At 34.2% G+C, this 27,804-nt stretch overlaps 1 protein-coding gene across 2 annotated transcripts; it reads left to right on the top strand.

The window, feature by feature from the left end:
• Positions 1-93: 93 nt before the first annotated feature.
• Positions 94-27,804, top strand: LOC144972991 (tether containing UBX domain for GLUT4-like). 2 transcript variants are annotated; one of them, XM_078914893.1, is made up of 20 exons: positions 94-208; positions 3,479-3,537; positions 4,158-4,284; positions 4,748-4,833; positions 5,808-5,889; positions 6,737-6,810; positions 8,969-9,315; positions 9,861-10,036; positions 11,045-11,182; positions 12,094-12,140; positions 13,288-13,312; positions 14,359-14,422; positions 15,933-16,002; positions 17,601-17,749; positions 18,725-18,787; positions 22,388-22,440; positions 23,329-23,380; positions 23,662-23,734; positions 24,952-25,133; positions 26,178-27,804. In XM_078914893.1, exons 1-20 carry the CDS (start codon positions 128-130, stop codon positions 26,186-26,188), a joined length of 1,959 nt encoding a protein of 652 aa, XP_078771019.1. In that variant the 5' UTR covers positions 94-127; the 3' UTR covers positions 26,189-27,804. The 2 variants fall into 2 exon arrangements, with proteins under 2 accessions (XP_078771019.1, XP_078771018.1); XM_078914892.1 differs by having other exon boundaries at positions 8,969-9,351.

The raw sequence follows: 27,804 nt of genomic DNA, 5'->3' as shown, positions 1-27,804 counted from the left end.
GATGATGATGATGATGATGATGATGATGATGATGATCGACGAAGTCGAAGCGCTACAACTACGAACCGGGAAGGTCAAGAATCAAGAGTCAAGGGTCAAAAGAATTGTCTGCTACCGTCAACGTAAAATGGCTGCCTCCGTTCAAGTCCTGTGTCCCAATGGACGCAGACAGAACGTAAAAGTCACCCCAAACACAAAATTACTGCAGGTATCTTTGCAAAAAGAAAGCTTTTTAGTTATGATTTATGTGTACGGATTAGTCCATTGTCAGTCCTGCTCCTTGGAGTTGATGAATACATCCTTTCAATTTAATCTGTCGAGTCATTGTCAGTGCCAGTGTTGTTACTCGTCACTTCATACTCTCTTCTTCTTCTTCTTCTTCTTCTTCTTCTTCTTCCTCTTCTTCTTCTTCTTCTTCTTCTTCTTCTTCTTCTTCTTCTTCTTCTTCTTCTTCTTCTTCTTCTTCTTCTTCTCTTCTTCTTCTTCTTTTCTTCTTCTTCTTTCTTCTTCTTCTCTTCTTCTCCTTCTTCTTCTTCTTCTTCTTCTTCTTCTTCTTCTTCTTCTTCTTTCTTTTCTTCTTCTCTTCTTCTTTTCTTCTTCTTTCTTCTTCTTCTTCTTCTTCTTCTTCTTCTTCTTCTTCTTCTTCTTCTTCTTTCTTCTTCTTCTTCTTCTTCTTCTTCTTCTTCTTCTTCTTCTTCTTCTTCTTCTTCTTCTTCTTCTTCTTCTTCTTCTTCTTCTTCTTCTTCTTCTTCTTCTTCTTCTTCTTCTTCTTCTTCTTCTTCTTCTTCTTTCTTCTTTCTTCTTCTTCTTCTTCTTCTTCTTTCTTCTTCTTCTTCTTTTCTTCTTCTTCTTCTTCTTCTTTTCTTCTTCTTCTCTTCTTCTTCTTCTTCTTCTTCTTCTTCTTCTTCTTCTTCTTCTTCTTCTTTCTTCTTTCTTCTTTCTTCTTTCTTCTTTCTTCTTTCTTCTTTCTTCTTTCTTCTTTCTTCTTTCTTCTTTCTTCTTTCTTCTTTCTTCTTTCTTCCTTCTTCCTTCTTCCTTCTTCCTTCTTCCTTCTTCCTTCTTCCTTCTTCTTCTTCTTCTTCTTCTTCTTCTTTGTTACTTTGATTAGTCTGTCATTTCAGCATTTTGACTGTCAGTCAAAAAGATTGGCCCCGTTGAGAAATAAGATCAGGAAGAAAAAATAGACACGTCTATAGTATAGATAGAATTATTTAGAATAGACAGTCTAAGTTGTTCCTCTGGAGTTGGTACATCACTCTATCTTGCGTTGTTTATTAGAAACCGGATTACCCTTGACTGTTCTTGCCAAATAGTAAATCAAGGCAGATAGTCTGTGTTTGTGTGTGGGTGTATATGTCTGTGTGTGTGTGTGTGTTTGTGTGTGTGTGTGTTCTCTGGATTTTATAATGAAAAAATCCTAGTTAACGATTAAATTATCCATGTAAATTTCATTTTAAAAATGTCTGGCCATATATTTAATTAAATCAGTTACAGTAATTAATTATAAAAAGAAATTATCAGAATTTTTCTTCTCCATTTGTAGTTTTACGTCTACAAATGTTCTATCATGGTCTCTCGGCAAACATAGCAAGACAACGACAGGGACCTCGCTGCTATATGAATGTAATATCTCTTTTATGCTATATAACCTGTTTTGTTTGCCGGATGTTTTTTTTATGTTGGGACCGAATACTGGAAGCAAAATTAGATAAAAGACAAAGTGTTGTTTTTTTATTTTACTATCTCGCCCAATTCATTTTTAGTAATGTGCTCCAAATCCAAACAAGTAAAGTAGTAATCAAGCATGAAAGTATAAATATATAACCATTCAATTTGAAAAGTTGTAAAAAAATTAATTCTAAGAAGGGTAGATTTAATTTTTTAAATTACTTTTCAAAGTGACGTTATATATTTACGAAGTGGTTATTCAGAGTCGACTCTGGATAACTGTAGATGGTTATTCAGAGTCGACTCTGGATAACTGTAGATGGTTATTCAGAGTCGACTCTGGATAACTGTAGATGGTTATTCAGAGTCGACCCTGGATAACCATGTGTATAGATATTTAGAGCGAGTAGCCTATCGAATTATCGAGTTGAGTTCTTGCGAGATGAGTTTCTTTCAATTTGATACCAGTTTACTACGGTTATTTTGTGACTTTGGCAATTTTAGTGCCAAATTCTTAAAACTTGGCGATTTTTCAACTTCTGTCGCTTATAAATAAGAATCTTTAATCAATTGCAAAACATATTCCATTAACAAAGCAAATTTAAATTAGCTTATAAACAATCATTTCTTAAATCGATCAGCCTAACTTATTATCTCTCTATTACCAAATGATATCTATAAACATAATATGAAGATAGAAGGGTAGCTGAGAGAGAGAGAGAGAGAGAGAGAGAGAGAGAGAGAGAGAGAGAGAGAGAGAGAGAGAGAGAGAGAGAGAGAGAGAGAGAGAGAATTAATTAATTGATTTTTATTTTTTATTGTTTTATAATTAGACACAAGTTGTAATGAATTCTATTAACAAATTCAGAACAATCAAACAAAGACAAAACAAAACTTAAAAAGGAAGAAAAAAAAAAAAAGACAAGCTTATAAACCTTATAAATAAAATCGTCAAATGAATGTAATATCATGTTACAGCTAAAAAGTACACAAATATTTACACCCATTTGCTCCATCCCCTTCCCTTTCGATCATCTTCTCATTCATGGCCACCATGTGTCTTGTGCTGCCTTTGACATTTGGCGCCAGCGTGTCTAGACTAACGTCATAATTAAAGGAGTGTCACCAAAATTCATGCAACTGAGCAGAGGTGTCAAAAAATGATAGAAGGCATATTATTGTTTTTCCCCCTGAACTACCACTGAGCAGAAAATGTTTGACATGACAAAAAACAACGGAACATTTATGAACAAATCCTAAAATCCCAGAAATCCGCGGAAGATTATCATCACTGGTCCCCACTATATTTTTTTAAATATTTTATTTTTATTTTTTTTTTGCAAAATCTCGACAATTTGCAAAAAATTGCAAATTTTGCGGCCGCAATACAAATCACCGATGCAAAAAACTGCCATGACAGAAGAGACAAGAAAATACCAAAAAGTAAAACGATTTTTTCCCGTAGGGTTAAACAGAGGTGGGAGAGAAGAAAAAAACCCAGAAAAACCGTGTGGTTGGTAACTGGAAGTTCATCACTCATAACTGTCTACAGTTATTCAGAGTCGACTCCCCGACTCTGAATAACTGTAGACAGTTATTCAGAGTCAACTGTCTACAGTTATTCAGAGTGGACTCTCCGACTCTGAATAACCGTAGACAGTTATTCAGAGTCGACTCCGAATAACCGTAGACAGTTATTCAGAGTCGACTCTGAATAACCGCAGCCTATATTTATATACTTTCATTACTTTGGATTTGGGGCATATTACTATTTATTGCCATTAACAATGCCTTGATATCATCATTTCAGGTCTTGGAAGAAGTTTGCCAACGTCAAGGATTCATTCCACCCGAAGACTTCAAACTGGTGTAAGTTAATCAAAATAAACTAAAAGTTAATCCTAAATTTCCTAATCCCAGAGAGTTTTTCATCCTAGAGCCAATTTAAACCTTAGATCAAGTAAAACATCTCAATCTCGGCATCAAATTTCAAATTTGATAACTAAATGAAGGGCTGTATGGTTGAAGAACATTTTTAAAAAATGAAAATTGACAGATGGAATTAGCTAACTATGAGGGAGTATCCTCTCAGAAGAAGTACTATAATACAAAATGTTGGCTCATAAATGAGCTGATGAAAAAGTCCAACTGATCAAGATATTGCATTTCTGTCAAATCATATTTTTTTTGCCCAGCAATCTCAAGATATATCCATAGACGTAACCATTTTCAAAACAGAAAAACCAGGGCTTCAATAAAGCATTACTGTCTTTTTTGTTGAAATTTTCCAAGTATAATGTCATGTGAGATATACTATGCCTGTCAAGAGTTACGCATTGAATCTTTGGCATTTTAGGTTCTTTTTATGTAAAAGGGTTTTTATTAAGTTAATTTTTTATTTTTTTTTGTCTTTTATTTTTACATTTTTATTCATTTATGATTTTCTGTTTATAAAGTCATGTTTTATTGATATCTTGCACTTTACACAGCCAGGGGAGAAAAGAATTGGATCTGAGTCTTTCCTTCCGATTCTCTAGTCTGCCAAATAATGCAAAATTGGAACTTGCCAAGTCATCGACATCTAGAGTGGAACAGGATGTCACCATTGCTTTACAGGTTAACATGAATACTACAACTTTATCACTATCATTAACACCAGCATTATCATTACTGTCATCTTCATCATCATCATCATTATTATCATCACTGTCATATAATCATCATCATCATCAACACGATCAATCCCCATTGTTTCTTTATAACATTCAAGGCACCATCATTCCCGACAACCTTGCCCTATAAGATATCTTTATATAATATATATTATATCTGTCAGATTTAACTAAATATTATTGTCAGGAATTTAGGTAGGTACTCACCTGATTGTGAAAATGTGTTGTTTATTTTCTTTTAATTCTCTTATTTCGTGGTTGGGGGATGGGAGGGGACGGGGGGATGGAGTAACGATGTAAATCTGAGTGCCAAATTTATATTTTTTCATTTTATTGGGTATGAATCTATTGGCACCTCTATAAAACTATATGGTTTCCATGTTCTCCTTCCTTCCCTCTAATTCCAGCTTGATTCCGGTCAGAGACTTCAAGACAAATTCCTCCCATCTGTCACACTGTGGGATTTGCTGTTACAGTTTGAGGACAAGAATGGGTGAGGATTTGCTGCTTGTCTTATTCAACCATATAACCGTACACTGACACCAATAGAAATGTTTTCCTCCAAGTTCAGATTTTTAAAAAGCAAAATTTTGGAGGAAATTCGGTGGCAATATAGAGCTATTTTAGTCTGAAATGCAAATTGAAACATAATTTATCGATTCTATTTCATTTGAAAATACAATTCATATAAATACCATCTGACTAGGTTGATAGGTTTTTGTTTCTTGAAATTTCAATTGTTTTTTTGTTTTTAATCCGTATTTTTGGATAATGCCTGTGGTCAGTCTGTTGTTAGGCATGATTAGATTTGCAGTTATAAATAGAACGATTTTTCAGTCATGGACAATGCCAGTTTTTATTAAAGACTTGCTGAGGTCAACCAATTTGTGAAGAATGAAATACTTTTCTACGGTTTAAAATGGTTTTGTTTATGAACAGATATAGATGCTCTCTCTTTAGATTTCAAGGTGAAAAAATCTTTCGTTCATCTTAAATCTTTAACCTCGATTCCAATATCAGATTGGCTGAGAGTCTGATGAATTTACTGTCCACTGTGCCGTAAGTTTGCTGAATGGGTTGGTCCTGGGACTTGTTTCAATGTTTTTTTTAAAATGTTAAGTATCCCCTTTAACCTTCTTTGGGGGTCCTGATAGCTCAGTTGGTAGAGCACTCACTTCACACAAAAATTGACCAAGATCGACCCCGGGTGCAGTCAAGATTTTTTCTGACCCCCCCCCCCCCCCTTGTCCACCCACCAGTGAATGGGTAGCTGAGTCTGTTAGACTTGGTGGAAAGTACTTTGCGATAAACTAGCGTCCTATCTAAAGGAAGCAGCAAGGATAGGATAGTAAGCAATTTCTGTTGTCCATTCCACGCTATAGAAACCAGGATAAACTCTGGCTCCATGGGCAGAAATTCTCTAAAGGACTACTTTTACCCCTTCTTTTCCCCACATGAAATTGACAGAGATTACAAAGGACAGTTGACCAGGGTAGAGATGGATCAAGGGAAAAGTTTACACCCAGTCTGTATCTTCATGAGGGAAGAGGTGAGTTTTGCATGCTCGTGTGTATGTGTGTGTGTGTGTGTATGTGTGTGTGTGTGTGTGTGTGTGGAAGTGTCTATGTGTGTTCATGTGTATGTGCTTGCTTGTATGTGTGTGTGAGAGAGAGAGAGAGAGAGAGAGAGAGAGAGAGAGAGAGAGAGAGAGAGAGAGAGAGAGAGAGAGAGAGAGAGAGAGAGAGAGAGAGGGGGAGGGGGGGGGGGGGGGGAGGGAGAGAGAGAGATAGACTCTTACCCCTTGGAAAACAGGTTTAGACACGTGCAAGATTAAACAAAACGTATGTAAAGAAAGAGGTCCATATTATTTTTAAAAAGGAGAGTTTAGATTTTGAATTAGACTTTGGAAATCTTTTATCATCAAGATGTCTGATGGTTTCCTAAAATAGGAGCTAAGAGGGCAGCTGATGTGTTCAAGGAGAATATGATGGTCTGATATCGATTTTTGATTTCTTACAGGGATGTAATCATCTATCATGTGCGACTCACCATCTCTTATCCGTATAATGTCGAGATGAATTAGGTACTAGAAATCGAATTTATAACCTCATATAAGAAACTTGGTTTAATGTCATTCCGTTATAGTGGAGAGAAAAAACAAACTACCTCTTCCATTGCAAAAAAACTCGAGTTCATTTTTCTCTTCATTTCATCTCTAAATTCACTTTTGGGAGTCAGATTCACCCTTACATAATACGATTTTGAGGCGATGGATCACGTATAAGTAATGAATTTGAGACAGACAGCTTGCAATGACTTTTAGATAAGTTAGCACATTTTTTACTTTTTTCGTTATTTTTTTATGTGTGTCACGTTTTTCCATCTGTGTGACATAGGTTATAGGAGAAAAGGCACTGAAAGCAACCACATTGAAGAAATTGGCACTTACCTCAGGAAAAGCCATTATCAGGTAATTTGTTTGTTATATTTGATATTGTGTAAATTGGTATATCTTTGCATAGTGTTTAGCCATTTGAATCTTGTTTTATTTTCACGAGTTTGCACAGAGGGCATTCTGTTCCGTGAACTCTCCTCCTAACCTGAAGGACAGGAATGGGTCTCAGGTTTCATTGTTCTGTTCACTCCGCAGAATCTGGCAAAGTTAAGCGATGGGAAAGGAATGGGTCACCATTACTCATTTTATCGTTGACCAAGGACATTGCATCACCAATAGGGCAATCCTCAATGTTGCTTCAGAATGGGCCTTACTTTACTTTTCTTTTGGTTGTAATTTGTCAATTAATAAGGGTATTTTATATACAATTTTTTTTTCAATCTTATCCCTTAAGAAAAAACAACAATTCTATATTTTGTAAATTTGTATGCAATTGCAACTCATTGTGGCCTTGTTTTCATTTTATTATGTAATTAACACCACTATGTCGTTGATTTATATGTTGTGGCACACCTTGCTCGAAATTATTAAAGATAATTTTGAGACATATATATATATATATATATTATATATATATATATATATAATATATATATATATATATATATATATATATATATATATATACATATATATATATCTCATTTATGTTATGTCTTAAAATTGCACTTTAATTTAATGTACAAATGTACAATAGTTCTTTTCTACAATCAAAGGGGTCTCAATTACCACGTATGGATCTTGGAGACAGAGAGTTTTTTTTTTTTTGTGAGTTGAGGCAAATCCAGACATAAAGCAGAGTTGAATTCACTGTTCTTGACTTAATTAGAATGACTTGAATATCAGAACCAGTTTATTAATGAAATAACATCTACTGGGTGGGGTTCCTGACCTTCTATAGTGGGCAGGCAAGTCATTTAATGTGTCTTCCATACCTTCTATATCTGTTTTGCAATTTGCTTTCTGTCTTAGTCTTGGAATGAGTAATTTGGTTTTGTCCTTTCCCTGAATAGAGTTCTTAGCTGGGAGAGAAACAGTCAAATGTATAGTAATATTTTTTGGAGATATTATTTTATTCATTGTAAATCATCTCTCTGTTATGAATTGTTATATAATGTTGTTTTGAATGTATAATATAAGCATTTGAGTGCGTTCCTCTTAGTCAGTTCCTGCGCTTGTATCTGAATGAGACTTTTAGGTGATCTCAATCTAATTAAACTGATGGTATGATCTTGGAATCTACATCTCATGAAACATTCTCTCCTTTGTCTTGCTCATTCTTGTATGCTTTTAAGTAAATGTATATAATTTTTTGACAATCCCGATTTTTTCCATTTTTCTTGTGTTAAAATGACCTAATGTGTCGCAAGTGCCGTAAAACCCTTAAACTCCAAACCAAACCAATAACATCTAAATGTGACAAGTCATCTCAGTGCCCTATTATGTCGGGGTGGGCAAGATACTTATAATTGACTTTTGGGTTTATATTATGGAATTTTATTTGAATTGCTGTGCCCCATTGAGAAGAATGAATGTAGTCTAACAAACTACTCGGGTCTGAAATGTTTGTAATTTTCACTTTAAATTCAGTTTTCGCAGTCTGTTCATATAATAATACTGAATAAAGGCAATGGGTTTCAATTAATACTAAAATGTATAACTGGAAATATTAGGTAGTGTTTTCTGAATTATAAATATCCAAATTAAATGAACAAATTTGCATATTTTGTTTTGCACATTTCCAGTTTCCACATTCATAAGGATTTATTTATTCCTTCAGCAAGGCCATGCAGGACCAAATTTCTATTTCATACTGTACAGTTGCCTGTTTATTAAAAGCACTCGTACAATATTTTCACTACCTAATTAGGTAGGCATTTACATGAGCAGGATGATAAGTGTAAAGTGCCTTACCAAAATACACAATGCCATAGCTCAGGCGATTGTAGTTACTAGTTCAATCACTGATGATATTAATATTTCATTTGACTTTGTTATAAGATGAGACTGCACTAATTACGCTGTCAATGTCAATTGTTTAACGACAGAGGCCACTCTTAGGTCTAAAGCTCAAAATTTTGCAATAGAATTGTATTATTCTTTTCACTATATCAAACTGTTTTGTTTATTATGTTGTTTTAAAATGTTTTTTTGTGTATTTTGTCCTCATCAGATTATTACACCGACCAATAGAAGAAAATACAATAGCAGACATCTGTGATCAAGTCGAGAAGGATAAAGCTAGGCAGGCCAAGCTAGAGGAAATTGCACAAAGGAAGAAAGAAATACTTGAGGAAAGGGAGAGAGAAGATCGCCTGAAAACTACAATGAGAGAGGGACGTCTTTCACAGTTAGAGGAAGAGGAGGACGAGGATGAGGGCAGGATGGATCGGATGAGTGGCTCAGGAGAGGATTCACAACAACGGCTACAACAACGACAACAGCTCCAGCCTCAGCAGCATCAGCGACCATTGAATGAGGTGGAGGAGATGGAGGTGGACAGAGACAATATCGATGAGGGTGATGACACTTTGTCTTCTTTGTCACTTTCTGGTGGTATGTCATGATTAGAATCAAATAAAGCTGTGATTGTTAAATTTATTTATCCTCGCTTGATTGTATCATGATTAGCTTTAGACAGCTTCATTGTTATGAGCAAACTTTTTTATCCTCACTTGATTGTATCGTGATTAGCTTTAGACAGCTTCATTGTTGTGAGCAAACTTTTATCCTCACTTGATTGTATCATGATTAGCTTTAGACAGCTTCATTGTTATGAGCACACCGAAAATCAGGAAAGACTTTATCCTTGTGCAACGTCCTTAATGGTACTTTACACACAATATCCCACTCAAATCAAGTGTGAATGTATACCTGACTATAGGCAGTGGTGAATGATATGATTTCTTTTATAAAAGGGGCTTTTAACTGAAGACTTGTACTGTGGAAATGTTGTACCTTATGGCCTTGGAGGATAATAGAAGAGGTATTGTAAAGCACACTGAGCATGACCACACCTTGAAAATACACTATTTATTGTTTGTTTATTTATTTATTTCATTCAGACTCATCATCCAGACAGAGGTCCAACAGAACCAAAACATCCCCTAGTAACTCCCAAACCCTACCCAGCAGGCAACAACAACCAAACCCTATGCAAGAATTGCGGGACTTGAATATTCCAGGTGTGGAGATTTTCACTCCTGATGACTTCAATGACCTGAACCCTCAGGAACAAGCTGTAAGTCAGAAAGTTTCAGAACATGTCTTTGTGTTAATGAAAGGTGTCACTTCAGTTTTATAACACTTAAACAAATCTTTGCTCATCCCATTATATATATTGATATTATTGATAACATTACTTTTTGGTTATGACCAAGGATAATTTGCTTTTACTTAGAGAACTATGTCAAAGATACAACCAGGGATTTGGTGAGTTCATGAAAATTTCTCAACACAGGGATTACTACATAATTAAGGTAGTAAAAAAGAACATGAAATAAGTTTTATACATTAGTCATTTTATGAGCTGATAAATTAATCTTTTTTTTTTTCACTTTATGTCTAATGACTTTGTAAAGGAGGACGTGATGGGGGATGAGAATACGGTTAAAACTTACATTAATCACAAACACATTTTGAATAGATTCATTTATCATCTTCTGTAAAGAATATAATTTTCACTTAATGTACATAATAATTGAATTTCAAGTGTTTTAACGTGTATTTTCTGTCACATTTTTGCAAAAATTGTCCAACATTCCCAAACTTCAAAGTTCCTTTTGATAATTTAATTTTTGATTTTTTCATGATTAAGATGGCGGATGGATTTTCAGTCTTGATCCCTGTGACCTGATTCAGTATTTTTGTTTAAATATTATGTGATCCATCACCTCAATATGGTAATAGTCAGAGTGAACCAGGTGTTAAAAAGTGATTTTAATGTTGAAATGACGAGGACTGTTTATTCTAGTTTTGTTACTTTAAGAAACTATATCTACTTCCCCTCCAACTAAACAAGTACATGTCATTCTAGTCTGACATTTTTTTTTTTTACTGTATTCCAACTTTTTTTTCATCTTAATCACCCGCACATAATACCATTTTGAGGCGGTGAATCACATATATGCTGCTACTAAATTAGACGGCATTCCCTGTCTGCTACATGGATAGGAATGGCTTGGATTTCAAGTATTCTGTTGTTGACTGGAAAGTTGTATAATAGTATGATATCGAATATTTCATTCAGATTGCCTGCCGGTTAGCTCAGCGGTTCCTGCCACACCTCCAGGGATCATCTCCATCAACATCTGCCACCCAGCCAGAGATTAGACAAGGCGGATATCCCAGAGATGAGCAGTCTTCCAATGTCCTTGTCAATTTCAAAGTAAATCTTTTTTATTTCATCTGGAATTCTCTGTTTAAGATATGTTATTTATTTCTCCAGTAGAGCATAAAGAGCAAAATTCAGAATATGTCCAATACAAATCGCCTAATAATTTTTGCTTTTGCTGACTTGCAATATGAGGTCTCTGCCTGAGGTCTGAGTTGAGTTTGGCAATGTGTATAAAGTATCACAACAGTCGGGTCAAAGTTTTCTATCGTTATCCTTTCAATTCCTGACTGTACCCAAAAGATGGTTGCATTTTTAACAAGATGTGTGTACAAATCTGCCATACACTGACAGAAGACATTTATTCAATTTTGGCCAGATACAGATCCATATTTTCCTTAACTATTCAAGATGCATAAGGAGAAGGATTTGAGCCCCAAATGTTATTCATTCATATTTTTGTTTTTCATCAAAGGAGGTCTTATTTTAAAGATTCCTAACATTGTTTGAATATAAGAGGACTCAAAAAGTCAGATTTTTCTTATTGCATTAGTATTTACGATTACTATGAGGTAATTTAAAAAATTGCTGTATTCATTTTATGGTCTCTGATCGTATTTTTAAAAATTCTTTAAAATGTTTTATCAGACCATGAGAGCTGTCTTTAAAAGAGGGGCATCAAATTTAAGATTTATAAAATTCTTGATCTTTGAATTACTTGATCGCGTTAGGAATGGGTCCATACACTTTTATACCAAACTTTTTTAAACATGAAAATTTTCAGATTTTTCACCTTTGCCAGAAAGGGATAACACATGTTATATTTAACCCTTACATTATTACATTACCTGTTTAGAAAGCTGCCGTTGATTTAATAAATTGTCAAAAGATGAAGATAAATATCATTGCAAGTTATGTTAATGATTGCTTTTTGTCATAGTATTATTGTGCTTGGTGCTTTTCAGTTCCCAGAAGAAACAAAAGGAAAAGATTTGAGTACAAGTAACAGCAGGTAAATACATATGGTACCTTATATGTCGTGATAAACGCACATTGTACATGAAAATACAGAGTGGGTGTCGATTTTAATATCAATGCAATTACGTCATGTTTTGTTTCCTTTATCTTGTATTAGTATTATTGTGTTTAATCAATTTGGCATTAATTTTTTCCATGTCAATGTCCAAAACTAAATTTTAAACACTATTTAAGTAGGTCAATTGAAAAGACAGTAAGACTTTTGTCTCAACAAAAAGGTGTTTGGAAATCTGAAAGGGTGTGTGTTTATTTAAGATACTTGCCCTTGGATCGGACAGTAATAGATCTAGACATTTTATCCTATTGCAACCATGTGTTACAGAAGGGACTAGCCACCTGGTAGCAGTAAGGTTCAGAGTTTCACTCAGAAAAGTGCAATATTTGTTACTTCAACAGGACTGTGACTGGGGCTTAAAGATGAGTCTCACTGCTGCTATTACATTTTTTTAAAAACAACAAAAAAACAACAAACTAGAGCATTTATATAGCGCATTACCCACTAAACATGCTCAAAGCACTTACAATGGGTCCCTAATCAACAGTAACACTTATCATGTAGGACGAGACACAGCACATGTGTTAGGCTATATTAACATTTTTACAATTTTTATGGACAGAGACAATGCTGTTAACAGATAGGTACTCATTTTACACCCAAGTACGGTGAGAGAATATGAGTAAAGAGCCTTTTCCATGGACTCAACTATGCATCGCTCAGAGTGGGTCTCAAACCCAGGACCTTTGGATTCGAAGTCGAGAGTCATACCACTAGACCATATAGCCCCACAGTAAGATATGATATCAGGTAAAGAATAATCAAATCTTGCCTGCAAAGAGTTAAATTGTCAGGGGTATCTTTGGCAGTGATGAACTAAATCTGTCTTATTAATTGCATAATACAAATATTTGCTGCATGAAGCTTGAAGAAATAACAATCATCAAATGGAATGGAAACTTCAATTTAATGATCTGTCTTTCATTCCATTTGACTATGGTTATTTATTTCTTATTAACTGCTTGTGTTATAAACCGTATCTCTTTTCCTAAGAACTGATGTGACCTAAAAACAAATGGTTTTGGCACCATTCAGTTATAAAAAATCTGAAATTTTGTTTTCACAGATCATCTTTACCACCAGATTCCACAGTATGTATTTAGTCCTTTGTTATCGTTTTATTAGATGAAATCCTTGAAGATAATTTGATTTTTGTTTGTGTCCTCTTAATTATTAAGATGATGATGATACCTATAATATGGTCAGTGTATTTTAGTGAAATAATAAAAAAAACCCGGCCAAATGCTAAAAAATTCAATCAAGGGGATCCGCGGGTCCTGTGCTGCTCAAATTTTGAGATTCAGAAAAGAAAAAAATGAAAATCGTTTTTTTTTTTGGGTGATTCTTGTGTAAAAATATATGTAGAATCTATTTTCTTTGGTTTCAAAACTCAAAACGGTGTCTAAAGCTCCTAAAATTACCCTTTATTAAGGTAAGGGTCATGTCTGATATGAATAGAATAAATGCATTTTTGCGTTTTTCTCAAAATGTCATTTTTGACTAACTTTTCTCACCATTTTAAGTAGATTTCAAAAGATAACTGCTAGAATTTGCTGTTATTTTGCCACAATGTTTAATAGGTGTAAATTTATCACCTTACAAAGAGATTTTTAAATTAGCTGTATTAGTTTTTGAGTTAGGACATTTTTCTCTCTAATTATCCTCTAAATTCAGAGACCTCGATATAGCCTGATAATGGGATACTGTGAAGCTGAATATGTAAAAGCAACTCAAAGAAACTCAAAATCAGCTGCTGTAAGGTGTTAGAGGATGTCCTTGGAAGTTCACATGCCAAATAGCAGGCCTTAAACTAGAATATGTTTTGAGATCTACTCAAAATAAAGTAATGTGTAAAACGCTGAGTCAGCATTTTAACCATGTCACCACTTGATGGAAAGACATGAACATTTTTTTTAAAGTATCTAATTTTAAGCAAATAACTACATTTATGTATATAAACAAGCAATAAAGATATAATGTTGATTTTTGTCGTATACCATAGCAACCCCACCCTTAAAAAAGCCTTTTACATCAACAGTCATTTCTTTATTGTCTTGAAAAGACTTTTTAATATGTCATGTGATCATTTAGTTTCATTTTTTTAAAAATCAAATTGCAAACTTTTTTCCTTTCTTAGCCATGTGACAGAAACCCTCTGGTATATGATGCTAATGAGGCCTTATCTGTGTCCAGCCAAGAACGTGAGTTGAGTAATTGATTATAACTATGGGGATGGATGGGCCTGATCGCATCTTTATCAATATTCAATTAAATAATTGTCTTATTAAGGTACAATATTTCATATCAAACAACAAAACAGTGGCTGAAATTTTTTTAAATAGCTTTAATGATTTTTCAAAATAATTTTCGTACCATGTTGATTGTTTTATTAATTAAGTTGAAATGATTTAGCTGATATTGCGCCATGTAAAAAAAAAACAACAAAAAAAATCATGTGAAATGTCTAATTGAGCCAAACTTATGCTCACTATAAGCTTCCTTTTGAATGTCTTGCATCCTGAAAATTTAAAAATTCATTTTGTCTGTACATTCATAAAGTTTCTCACTTGGGTCATTATCTTTTTCTAAATTAATTCTCCTTTGCCTTTTCTGACTCAATTGTGTGTAACTCACTGGCTGCTCACACATAGAACTGTCATACTTTTTAAAACATTTTTTTTTTCATTTCTAAAAATTGGACTGATCTGCTTATCAAAATTAACTTTAAATTTTGGTTTATATTCATTTTTTTATGCTTATATCAAATACTTATTAATGGATTGTAATTTGTAAAGTGGTGCTGATAAGTAGTGTATCTTTGCTTTAAAAAAAAAAACCCAACTGAACTACAACCCAAATGCACCATTTAAAGAAATTAAATAACACTTGGCAAAAATAGTCCAAAACTAAAAAGCGGTCGGAAAGAAAAATTATTTCTGAATCAAATAATTTTAAAATTAATACATTTGTTTTGATTTTTACACCATTTATTGCAATTTTTTATAGGCCTTTCTTTGATAAGTTGTAAAAATTGATGATGATGCCAAAATCTATTGTATCTAACTTGTGTATCCAGGGCATGGGCAAATTATGATCTCATTGAGCAAGTTCTGAGATTACTGGCTTTTACCATAGGAATATTATTCCCCTCCTCTACCAGCATTCTATCCAGTTATCTGACTTTGACATGGATATATTGATGATATTTTACATGTGTTTAGCAGAGGATAATGGAGAGAACTTGTCTGATTTATAACACTCTTAATCTCCAGTTTTTATTTTACTTCTCTGTATAAACACAGCAAATAATCAATCTCATATTTTCCAATAATTTAGAGAATACTTATCGTTGTAATGTCATCACAACATCACCAAAGTAATAAATAAGATAATAGATTGTTCTTTGAGATTTGTGCCATGGCAAGCTTATATATAAAATGTGATCAAGAATTCACAACCAAACTTTTCAAATAACAAAGTGTAATATATCAGGCAGAAGAGCAAACTCTTAACATGCCATATTTTCTTTCTGGCCTTTTTTTTTTAGTATTGAAAGAGACCGCAAAAAGTGGATATTGTTTAGTATGTCTCTCATCATTGCAATATAATTTAAAACATCAAGGTTATTTACTGAAATTGTATTGATATATTCATATTTGAATGAACATTGTCGGTTATAAAGATGCCTTCCATTGCCTGTTGTCTTTCTAGTACCCGACAGTTTCTTTGATGTGACCCAGTCAGATGTCAGACTCATGTACAGAGACCTGCAAAACGCTTTGTGAGTTTATTTGTAAACTCTTTTATAGTATGGGGGTCCCAATAGTCCAGTTGGCTCACAAACAACAGTTTTACCAAGCACTGACAAAACAATTTTTTTTTTTTCAGTTCTGTATATGTATGGTAGGCGCTGAAGAAACCAGTGGTCTGGTTTTATTTCAGCGGCATCCTCATTGGGCACGGGCCCATGTCAGTGGGGCCTTGAAATAGTTTAGGTGTGGTGCCATGGTGACCAGTTCATCCAGCTCATTCCGCTCCGAGATAGTTCTAATGAAGAAAGAATTTCTGTAGTTTTGTGTTCTTGTCTGTGGGATTTTGAAGCAGTTCAAATTATGTGTGGCGTATCTCTCAATGGGGTTTTCGGTTATGTGGCTGGCAAAAGTTTCTAGATATTTTTTACTTAAAATATTGATGAATGGAGATGACCCTCAATTTGCTGTAAAAAAGTAATGTACCTGAGATTTCTTTTTACTATCTGACTACTTATCTTTTTTAAAAAATCTATTTATCTATCTATCAATCCATCCATCTATCCTATCTATCTACCATTCTAATTATCTATCTACCCATCTATCTATCTATCTATCTATCTATCTATCTATCTATCTATCTATCTATCTATCTATCTATCTATCTATCTATCTATCTATCTATCTATCTATCTAGACTATCTATCTATCATATTCTATTGATCTATTATTATTATAATTATTATTATTAATATTATTACTCCTATTACTACTACTACTATTACTACTACTACTACTACTACTACTACTACTACTACTACTACTACTACTACTACTACTACTTACTACTACTACTACTACTACTACTAGTACACGACTACTACTACTACTACTACTACTACTACTACTACTATACTACTACTATACTACTACTACTACTACTACTACTCTACTACTACTACTCTACTACTACTACTACTACTACTACTAACTACTACTACTACTACTACTACTACTCTCTACTACTACTACTACTACTACTACTACTACTACTACTACTACTACTACTACTACTACAACTACTACTACTACTACTACTACTACTAACTACTACTACTACTACTACTACTACTACTACTACTACTACTACTACTACTACTCTACTACTACTGCTGACTGATCTGCACTGCTACCACTACTACTTCTACCACTACTACTACTACTACTACTACTCTACTACTACTACTACTACTACTACTACTACTACTACTACTACTACTACTACTACTACTACTCTCTACTACTACTCTACCTAACACTACTTCTATCTATATATTATATTTATTACTTACTACTATATTATATATATTATTATATTATATTATTATTATATATTATTATTATTATTATTATTATTATTATTATTATTATTATTATTATTATTATTATTATTATTGTCATCATCACCATTACCACCACTACCACCACCACCACAACCACCATCGCCATCATCATCATCATTCTTGTTCATAAATTGTGTGTACCAGCAACACAGTTGACCATGACATCTACAAATATGTGACAAACCTTGTTTTATTGTCTAATTTTTACTTTTTCCTCTACTCCCCAGGCACAAGATGGAGGACCAGCCTCTGATGACCAAGACATTGAAACAATCTTTAGCTGAGGCTGCGTACGACCACTACCAGCAAGTCATTATTCGATTTCATTTCCCTGACAAACTGGTGCTCCAAGCATTCTTTAGGCCCAGAGAGACAGGTTGGTAGCAATACTTAATTTAGAATTATAGTGAAATATGAAAGATTTTCTTTCATCTGGGAATACTTGTAATAATACATTCAAGAACCTTTTTTTTTTCTTTCAAACTCTCATTTAAAACTTAGGTCTTAACTATTGGCAATTAGTCCATCAAGAGCTGATGGCCTATGAAGCCAGAATTTATCCCAGTTTTCATATCGTTAAATGGACAATAGCAACTGCTTTCTGCCCTTTGGATAGATGCTAGTCTAAAAATAAAAATTAAAAAAATAAAATTCCCTTTATTCATCCCCAAGGGGAAATTTGTCTTTAGGGTCTATTCCAAGGGAAGACTGGAATAACCCAGGCGTCAGCCGCAGTGCAGCACCGCAAAGTGAGCTAGGGCTAGGTGATTGCTCAAGGCCACCCAGCGCAGTGGCGGGTGATCGAACTCGTTACCTTTTGGGTAAGAGGCAAAGACCGTACCGCTGAGCCATGCTTCCCCCTATCGCAAAGTAATTTCCTCCTGATCTGACAGATCCAGCCATCCTATCACTGCTGGGTGGAAAGGGTAATTGGGAGGCTGGGTCTGAAAAAGAAGTCTCTACTGCATCTGGGATCGATCTCAACAGCTTTTGGTTTTGAAGCGAGTGCTGTACTTACTGAGCTATTGAGACACCTAATTATTGGCATCCTAAGGCATAGTTTTAAACCAAAAAAAATCATCCTTAATTGGTAATTGAATGTAAATATTATTTTGTTTGTATGCATGTGTTTTAATTAACCTCTAAAATACCAGTCTTTTCCAAGACAGTATAATAATTAGATAAGTGCCTGTTCATAATAAGTCTATATTTACCCGCAAATTTTTAAGGGTTCACTATAATTAAACTTATTTAATGCTTTTTATGAAAATGAATGTTGAAGTTAAATGTATGCTTTAACTGAAAATGAGTTTCGTAATTTTTATTTTTTTCTATATATTACTCTTTCCAGTTGGGGCTCTACATTCATTTGTAAAAGACTGTCTACAAGAGAAAAATCTCAAATTTTATTTATGTAAGTATGTGCAATCTAAATGAAGAAATATGAAATCTTTGGATTTTCTAACCTCTTTACCAGAAAAGTGATCCTAATAGTATGGTGAATTTTGGTTCACTGTTTTTTCCAATGCAATTAAAATGAAATAATTAAAACTCCCTTTATTTATCCCATAGGGGAAATTTGTCCTTAAGTAGGCAGTTTAGTGAAAATTTCAAATTATAAAGAACTTCTTTAAATTGGTATTAACAGAAGCAGCTTGCTGTGCTTATTCCAATGCTTTTTAAACTTTTGAGATATCTCAATTGGTTCAAGAGTTATGAATTTTTAAATGAATATTTTTCGGGGTTCAAAACGGCCAATTTTACCATTGCAAAGTTGTGACGAGTTCATGACAACCCAAGTACAGTGGAACCTCCCGATTACGACACCTCCGAATAACGACAACCTCCTGATAACGACATTGCACCATGGTCCCGATTTTTTTTCTATTTAAGATCAGTAAAGAAAACCTCCAAATAACGACGCACTTTTTGATAAAACCTCTGAATAACGACATCATTTTGGCGATTTTCGGCAGTTTTCGTAGATATCTGATACTAAAAATATCGAGTATGAGTACTCAAAGTTTATTAAAACGATTCCTGCTTGAACCAATGAGAACGCAGCTTTTTTTTTGACGAATCTTGGCTGATGTGCATTAACAAAAACCAAGGTATAAATGTAAGTGTAAGCAAGTAAACACAAAATCTTGGAAAATGTGATATTATGTGGTGATAGTAGTAGTAGTAGTAGTAGTAGTAGTAGTAGTAGTAGTAGTAGTAGTAGTAGTAGTAGTAGTAGTAGTAGTAGTAGTATAGTAGTAGTATTAGTAGAAGTAGTAGTAGTAGTAGTAGAAGTTGTAATAATAATAATAATAATAATAATAAATAATAGTAATAATAATAATAATAATAGTAGTAGTAGTAGTAGTAGTAGTGTTTTTGTGGGAGGAGGAGGAGGAATTTTATCTAACTCGCAGCGTCCGAATTACCTGTTTTTGTTTGTTTTAAAGGGTTTTATAGCGCTTGTGACACATCTATGTCATATCAGCGCCAGTAAAAAGGAAGAAAATTGGATAGTTAAAAACATTCTAGATTTACAATTGAAATAACATAAGAAAAAAAAGACAAAGGGGAATGGTTTAAATAGGGAACAGATGTAGATTCCAGGAGCACACTATCAGTGTACTTAGTTCAGATCACCTAAAAGTCTCATCCAGACACACGCACAAGAACCCTCTAAGAGGAATACACTACAATGTTTTGTTTGTTTTGTCAATGTTAATAAAAACTGGTCCCGCGGGCCTTACCACGCCCACTTTGTCCGTCATCTTGGAAACCTCTAAATAACGACACCTCCGGATAACGACATAAAAACTCGGTCCCGTGGCATGTCGTTATCAGGAGGTTCCACTGTAATAACAACTGCCTATGAAGACGTAACTTCGTCAAAAATGGATGGATTTTGATGAATTATAAATCAAAATATAGGTAGAATTCTAATCTTTCATAATAAACTGGATTTTGCTTTTATTGTCTTCTTTCTTCCTTCGGTGGTCATGAATAGGCATAACTTATGAACTACTACTGAGTACGTGAGAGTTTGACCTTGAGACTCAGAAATAGCAGCAATCTTCTTCTTGACATCCTTTAAACAATTGAAAGTATTCATCTGAATCAAAACAAAGTTAAATGAAGCAAAATATGAAAAGGAATAATATTTTGGAGTGAAAAAGATATATATTGGATCAATTCCTTGTTGCCTAAGTATGAAAAGTGAGGGCTTGAAGGAAGTCAACACACTATAATTAAACAAACTGTAGATAAATCCGTTTTGATTATTATTTTAAAAAAAAATAAAATAAATGGGACTCTCAAAGAAATGTAAACAAACCGAACGTTAAAACATTTTAAATGACTGACTGGTGGACCAAAAGTGGCTTTTGAAAGTTAAAATTTACAGAGAAAAGGACGGTCATCATACGACATGACCGCCCCCCCCCCCCCCCCCAACTCTTCCCCATTAAAACAAAAATCCAAAACAAATAAACCAAAGGTGATGATGGGAGAGTGTGTGTGTGTGTGTGTGATGGGGGAGGGGGGGGGGGGGTCTTGGCTCAGCTCTTCACTTTTAGGACTCCAGTACAGATATTTATTCAATATTTACCATGGGGGCCACACAGACTAGTTTCAATCGTAAACAAAGATGACGGAAGTTCGACTCCCATGGCAACCATTATTTTTTTTTTCGTACTTTTACTTCAATAAACAAATAAGAATGAAAATAAAAGAATAAAATGCTCTTACATGAAAAAACATGAAAACAAAAAGTTTATATCAATAATAAGCCAATAAAGGAGGTAGAGCGTGGTGTTTAATCAGCAGCGACCGTGGGTCCAAAGGTCAGCTAAAGCGTGACGTCACAGCCACTGAATGCCGGCTCAGTTGAGCGGTAAGTCTAAAATCGTGTTTTTTTGCGGAGAGTTAAACAAGTCGTGCGTCAAGTTTAATTCTTACATATCTTGTGTCATTCAAATATTTAATAGTTGAATTTTATGTCTCCGAAGTTTAAATAATGTCGCCCAACGGGTTTTTATGTTCTTAAGCTTTAAAAATTGCATTGATTTCAAAAGAAAATAACTCGAGTTATAGTGATCCGATTGACTTCAGAAAAAGACTGTTTCGTAGTTTAGCTTCTCCTCTTCAAAAAGATGTATCTGAAGTGGTAGTGCGATCCGAAAAACGAAACAAAAATTGCATTTGTTTCCGACCACTCCCGCAGGTCGCTTCCACGGCCGGTCACAAAAACTCAATGGGTGGCTGATCGCCGATTCAGCCAGCGGCTCCCCCTCTCGCTAAACTGCCTACTTTAAGGTCTATTCCAAGGTCTAATCCGCAAACTTAGCCAGGGCGAGGTGACTTGCTCAAGACCACACAGCGCAGTGGGTATTCAAACTCAGTACCTTCTGGGTATGAAGCAAAGACTCATAAAGTCAACTGCACTATTATGAATGTTAAAATAGCTTATTTATACTGATTTTAATGTTTCATTTATTCCTCCAGCAGGACAAATGAAGCACCATTCCATACAGTAGCCAGTGTGGCTCTCTTTATCTTCAGCATTCTTACAATGTCACTGCCTATAGACAAGTACTCAGTCCCACCTGTGCCAAGTGGGGTATTGTTTGTCAAGTGCTGGATACAGTGTTGGGGGAAAAGTTTTCTGATCATTTTAACTTATGCAGTAGCTGACTGTAATCAATATTTCTTGACTTTGTTATGAGAAAAGACACCATAATGCTCATTTACACAGTAAAACTTTTGTTATATCACAATAGGCATATTTGAATCATAACAAGTTATACCTCAATTATTTACCAAGCAGTGGCATTAATGGCTAATTCTGCCGTTGTTTTTAAAAACACAGTTTATGCAACATTAACCAAATAGCGCATACTTTGTTCTTTTCAAAAAACGACAGAAACGATATTGATTTGTTGGGTTGTCTTTTAACAAAGTCAAAGAGCATCGAATGTGACCAGTGATTCTTTAAAAAAATTTTTTGTTTCCTTTTCAGTCACCACCCCACCAAAAATGATTCTCAAGGATATGAAGTCTTCTTTGGCTGTCGTAAGTCTGTCTCTGTCTGTCTGTCTGTCTGTCTGTCTCTCTCTGTGTCTCTCTGTCTGTCTGTCTCTCTCTCTCTCTCTCTGTCTCTCTCTCTCTCTCTGTCTCTCTCTCTCTCTCTCTGTCTCTCTGTCTCTCTCTCTCTCTCTCTCTCTCTCTCTCTCTCTCTCTCTCTCTCTCTCTCTCTCTCTCTCTCTCTCTCTCTCTCTCTCTCTCTCATTGTCTGGCACTGTTTAATCCATACTTTTAAGATCTTTACCTTATACCAGTACTTTCTCCATAATTTGTCACAAAGCCACAGATACTACTCCCTTTGCTGTTGAGATAAGTGCTGTACCAAATAAGACATTGGGCATCCTGAGCATTTATTTATACGACCTTAAAGTATTGCAAGCGCCATCAAATTTCTTAAACTATAACTTAACGAATTGATTGAGAGATCTTTCTATGATTTTGCCACATATGAAAGGTATCATTGGTGGTCAAGTGTTTTTACAACACCTTGACTTTACCAAAAATAACATTATCTAAAAGTTGTGATTATGAGTGCAAGCCTGTTAAAAAATATTTATCTACACCAGGGTTTTGTCACAGTACACAGGGCACATACATCACACATTTCTGGTGTGTATGAATACCTAACCTCAGGTAGTTACATACATTTTCATTGTTATAGCATATAAATATATATATATATATATATATATATATATATATATAATATATAATATATATATATATATATATATATATATATATATATATATATATATATATAAATATATAGTTTGCAATGGAGATTTACTTTGTTCCTTCGAAACTTCAAAATACTTCCATTCTCAGTGAAAAAAATCAATTTGTTTCATTTTATATTTATCTTCATCCAACCAGAACAACTTGGCCCCAGCTGCCTTAGTATATTTTGGATGCAGTGAAGAGAGAGGTGAGAATAAATGAATATTTCCCTCTTATTTTTTCTTTTATCATACTCAAATTGATTAAACTCCCATACTGGTGTGTGTTCCATGCCACAATGGAAAATTTGTTTATCATTTTAGACTGCACTTTTACTTTTATCCTCTAAATCATTACTGTAAAAAAAATGTTATGTTATTCTGAGTTGCTTTTGTTTTGTTTTTTTATGTTTAGAAAAATTATTATTCTCTTAAATCTGTAGCTACTAATTTATTATGCGAATGTTAATATTGTACTCTTGTCCATCAGATCACTACATCAGACAAGATTTAATCAGCAATATAAAGTCTAGGATGGAAGCAGAAACTTATGTCACTCAAGTGTAAGTATCATTTTTAGTTTCTTGTGACAGTTTGGCAAGTCTACCCCAAGGTACAATTAATCAGGCAATTTAGATTCATTCATATGGTTCATTATAAGAATTGTATTTTTAGGTATGGTATCGACAGTAACAATAATTGCTTGCTATTCTCGAATGGTCTCATTGCTATATACAATTCTGAAAATGATTCAGGTGCTAGATCTTTTGGTTCTAGATTTTTTACATTTAAGATTATAGTGGCCATAGTTTGATAAAATATATCAGAATAAAAAAATGACAAACATATTACCTAAAAAGTGCACATGTATAGATAGTATGTGCTTGGCTAAGAAATTCACAATATTGTCATCCAGAAGTATAACGGACCAATGGGTAGCCATGAATGTTGATAGTCTGGTTCAGACAGTTTAGTGAGAATTACTCATAAACTTTGATGGCAAAAAAAAAAAAAAATTAAAAAAAGACCTGAGTGACGTCATCTTCGTTCTCTCTATAAGATCAGGTTTATACTTATGCCCATCTCTACTCATGGATCATAGGCCATCAACCTTAGCACATCATCTTCATCCACTCCAACCTGGGCTTCTTTTCCACTTCTTTCCAAGCGGTTCTCCATCTTCTTTGAGTTTGCATCAAGAACATTTCTCCTCACATTTCTTAGTCTTTTACACTCCCATCCTTTTGGGTTCCATTTTAATGCCTGCCCTATGTTGTTGGTCCTCCCAAATCTCTGCCCCATAAATTGACCTGACAGGTATAAATGACTATACAATTTTATAAATGGGTCAATAAATTTCTTATCCATTTATCTGGACTTTGTCAAGTATGTGTAAGTATCTATAATATTCAGACAGCACCACAACAGACCAGTGCTAATAACGTCAATTCCAATCATCATCAACACAAAAATCAAATGTCTTAGTAGATTGGGCCTTAAAGTACTGAAATGATAAGTTAACCTACCAAACAAGTGACAAGATAGATAGGACACTAGTCTTCCTAGGAAGTTATGATTTTTTCAGAAGGCAGTCGACTAAATTAGCACTTTTTTTTCTTCTGAAAAGGTAGTCCGATTTGCTTTCATCCTAATTTATCAACCTTGACCCTGTCATTCTTCCTAATTTTGTGATGACAAAGATAATTTATCGTGTCCCCCCTCCCCACCCCCCGTTTCCCCTATGTGGTATCTGACATCTGCTTTCCTTCTCTGGCCTCAGCCTTAACCAAAGTGACAATGACTCCCCCCAAATGAGGTCTAGTAACCCCTCAGACACCAATTTACATTCACCTGGGACATCTGGAATGTCTGCTGGGGCTGCTGGTCGGTCATCCCAAACATCATCATCGTCACCTGCAACCCTCCCATCCGGTGCCAAAGTACCAAAATGGTTGAAATTAGGTGAGTTGTATTTGTTTTATCATTATGGCACCAGCATTTGAGGGATACACCACAGTACATGGAAGTCATTTATAGGCACAACTAGCTCATTTTCATTACTGTGTGAACTCGAAGGACAATCAGTCTGAAATCTCTTGTGAGCAAGTCCCAGAAATTATTCCCTTATCATCTGAGCCTAATTTTATAGGTGTTTCATTTTGGATTTAAGAAGATTATACAATCCATTTTCTCCAACTTTCAAACCCGATTTTCTCAATTGTTGAATTTCTATTAGACTACAACTGGATAATATAGTTCAGCTCCAAGTAGTAATAAGAGCATTACATAAAGTGCAAAATACTCATGGGTGTCTAAAGATTCATTTAAGGTATTCATCGCTAAAGGTAGCAAAAAAAAAAATTCATGATATATTTCCCTGAATCACTATACCAACAGTATTGAAACCATCCTTCCCTTCAATTTCACCACCTTGTATTTTAACACCAGATAGTCTTCATTCGTCTCAACTGATCAGTAAGATGAACAATCTGGCAAATATGCTGTACTTCATTTATCATTATGGCAAGACATTAGAGCGCCCTTTAACATTTAAAAAAAAAGAAAAGGGGGGGGGGGGGGGGTTGTAGTTTTTCTTTGGTTTATTTGTTTGTTTTTTTGGTTTGATTTTTTGTTTAGGTATTTTTTTTAATGTTATGGTTTGTTTTGCGATTTTTTCCCCTCATTAATTTGAATATTTTGGAATTCTTTAGGAAAGGACGCTTATTTGCAGGATACCTATATCAGATAAACTTTAAAATTATTTTTTTCATCTTTTCTTTTTATAATTTTTTAACACATATTTGTCCCGGTACAGAGAGGTTGAATTCAAGACAGCCAAAATATTGTACTAGCCCCTTAAAAGCTGTACTTGGCATCCAATGATATTGAATGTGGTCGATCCGAGGAATAATTATAGTAAACCGTTTATAGCATGGTGATTTGCCATGTTCAAATGATATTTAATATATATTTATATTGATATATTTATGATTTATGTTGTTTCAGGCAAAAAGTGAAGCTTTTGTAACAATGAGAAAAAGCCTGAACCCCCTGACTCAAGCCTTAATAGGAATGGGAATCCTCCCTTCATCATATGATATGTTGCTTGCCAATTTCCACAACAGAAAACAGGAAGTAACAAGCAATTCCGATCTTTTGATATTCAACATTTCTGTTTCTTTTCCATACAAAAATTGTGACCCATCGCCTTAATAGGGTTTTATGTCGAAATGGCTTAGCTGGTAATCATTGAATTTAAATCCAGAAATATAAGACTTGTGCATCAACATTTTTTGTTTTATTAAGAAGAAAAATTATAGGTCTTTCAAGAAACTAAAAAATAAAATGTCATCGATCATTTCAGCTTTATGTTAACTTTTAATCATCTGAATCACCCTGAAATAATGCTGGGTTGAAGCTGATTCGAATAAGTTTGAGACCACCTTGTTCACTGGATTGATGTGTATTGGTTATTTATCAATCAGTGATTAGTTCAATTCACAGTTCACCATTATGCATTTATTTTTGCCTTATTATTATTTTGATGTATTTCGGGTATAGGGATTTTAAAATTTTAACCACCCTATTTTTTTTTTTACTTTTACATGAAATACAGTGATATCTTCCTTGATCTGGAAAATTTTTACCTCTTTTGTCTCGATATTCTTGATATCGTTACTTAAATGCCCAATTTGGAACCAGAGTGTCGGGATTTCAGAGTTGTGACTGTGTAAACAATTTATTTCTAGTCTGAGACTAAGAGAGCGTTAGATGTAATAAAGCAATGTAGAGCATTTATGTTGAAAGTCTGCAAAATAATTGACTGTAAATAAAATGGTACACATCAAACATCAACATTCTTTTCTTTTAAAAAAAGGTTATAAAACATCTAGAGACCTCAATTATATGCCACTCAATAAATGAATCATGTATTCATGTTAGTGGGGGAATGGATTAGGAGCATTCATATTAAAAGAAGTAATTGGTGCTGTTGTCATACAATGATATGATCTACAAGGCCTGCCATAGAGCGTGGTGGGTGGAAATCTCCGTGGGGAGGGGATAATTCTTCACCCGTCCACAGCCTTGCTATCTCTCCTATCCTTCTACTTCTATATCATTTGTCCTCTTCATATGGTTTAGTGTACTTATTCTGAAATGAAACTTTTTGGTTTCACCAGAGTCCTGTCTGGAATGAGAGATATTTTTTTTTCTTTTCGAAATATCACACCATTATATGTTTTGTAAATGTTAGGCTCTTTGGGTCATTTTTACTCATAGTCTTCTTGACGAGTCACAAAAGTCACATTTACTCTTCATACTTTCTTTATCACTTTACTGGCTCACTTAGACATCCTTAGTTTTCAAAATATTACACAGTAATAATTAAGGGTCTAATTAGTGCTAGAATTTTATCTAAGCGAGATTATATCATATCATCATTGTATGAAAAAAGGAAACGTAACTCAGCTGTAGTGTTGGGAATTAACTTTTTCAGTTTATCGATCTTTTTTGGTTTAGCTGCCTTTTGTTCAGCTGGGTTTTTGTTGTATTTTTTTTTCTTCTTTTTTTTTTTATCTATGCATGACTGTGCTTAATTAAAATGAATAAAATTTAAAATGACTTTTTCTTA

This window comes from Berghia stephanieae, chromosome 5 (assembly GCF_034508935.2).
Source record: "Berghia stephanieae isolate SIO BIC M18660-M18661 chromosome 5, UCSD_Bste_1.3, whole genome shotgun sequence".
Taxonomy (NCBI): domain Eukaryota; kingdom Metazoa; phylum Mollusca; class Gastropoda; order Nudibranchia; family Aeolidiidae; genus Berghia; species Berghia stephanieae.
This window is presented reverse-complemented; position numbering and strand designations above follow the sequence as displayed.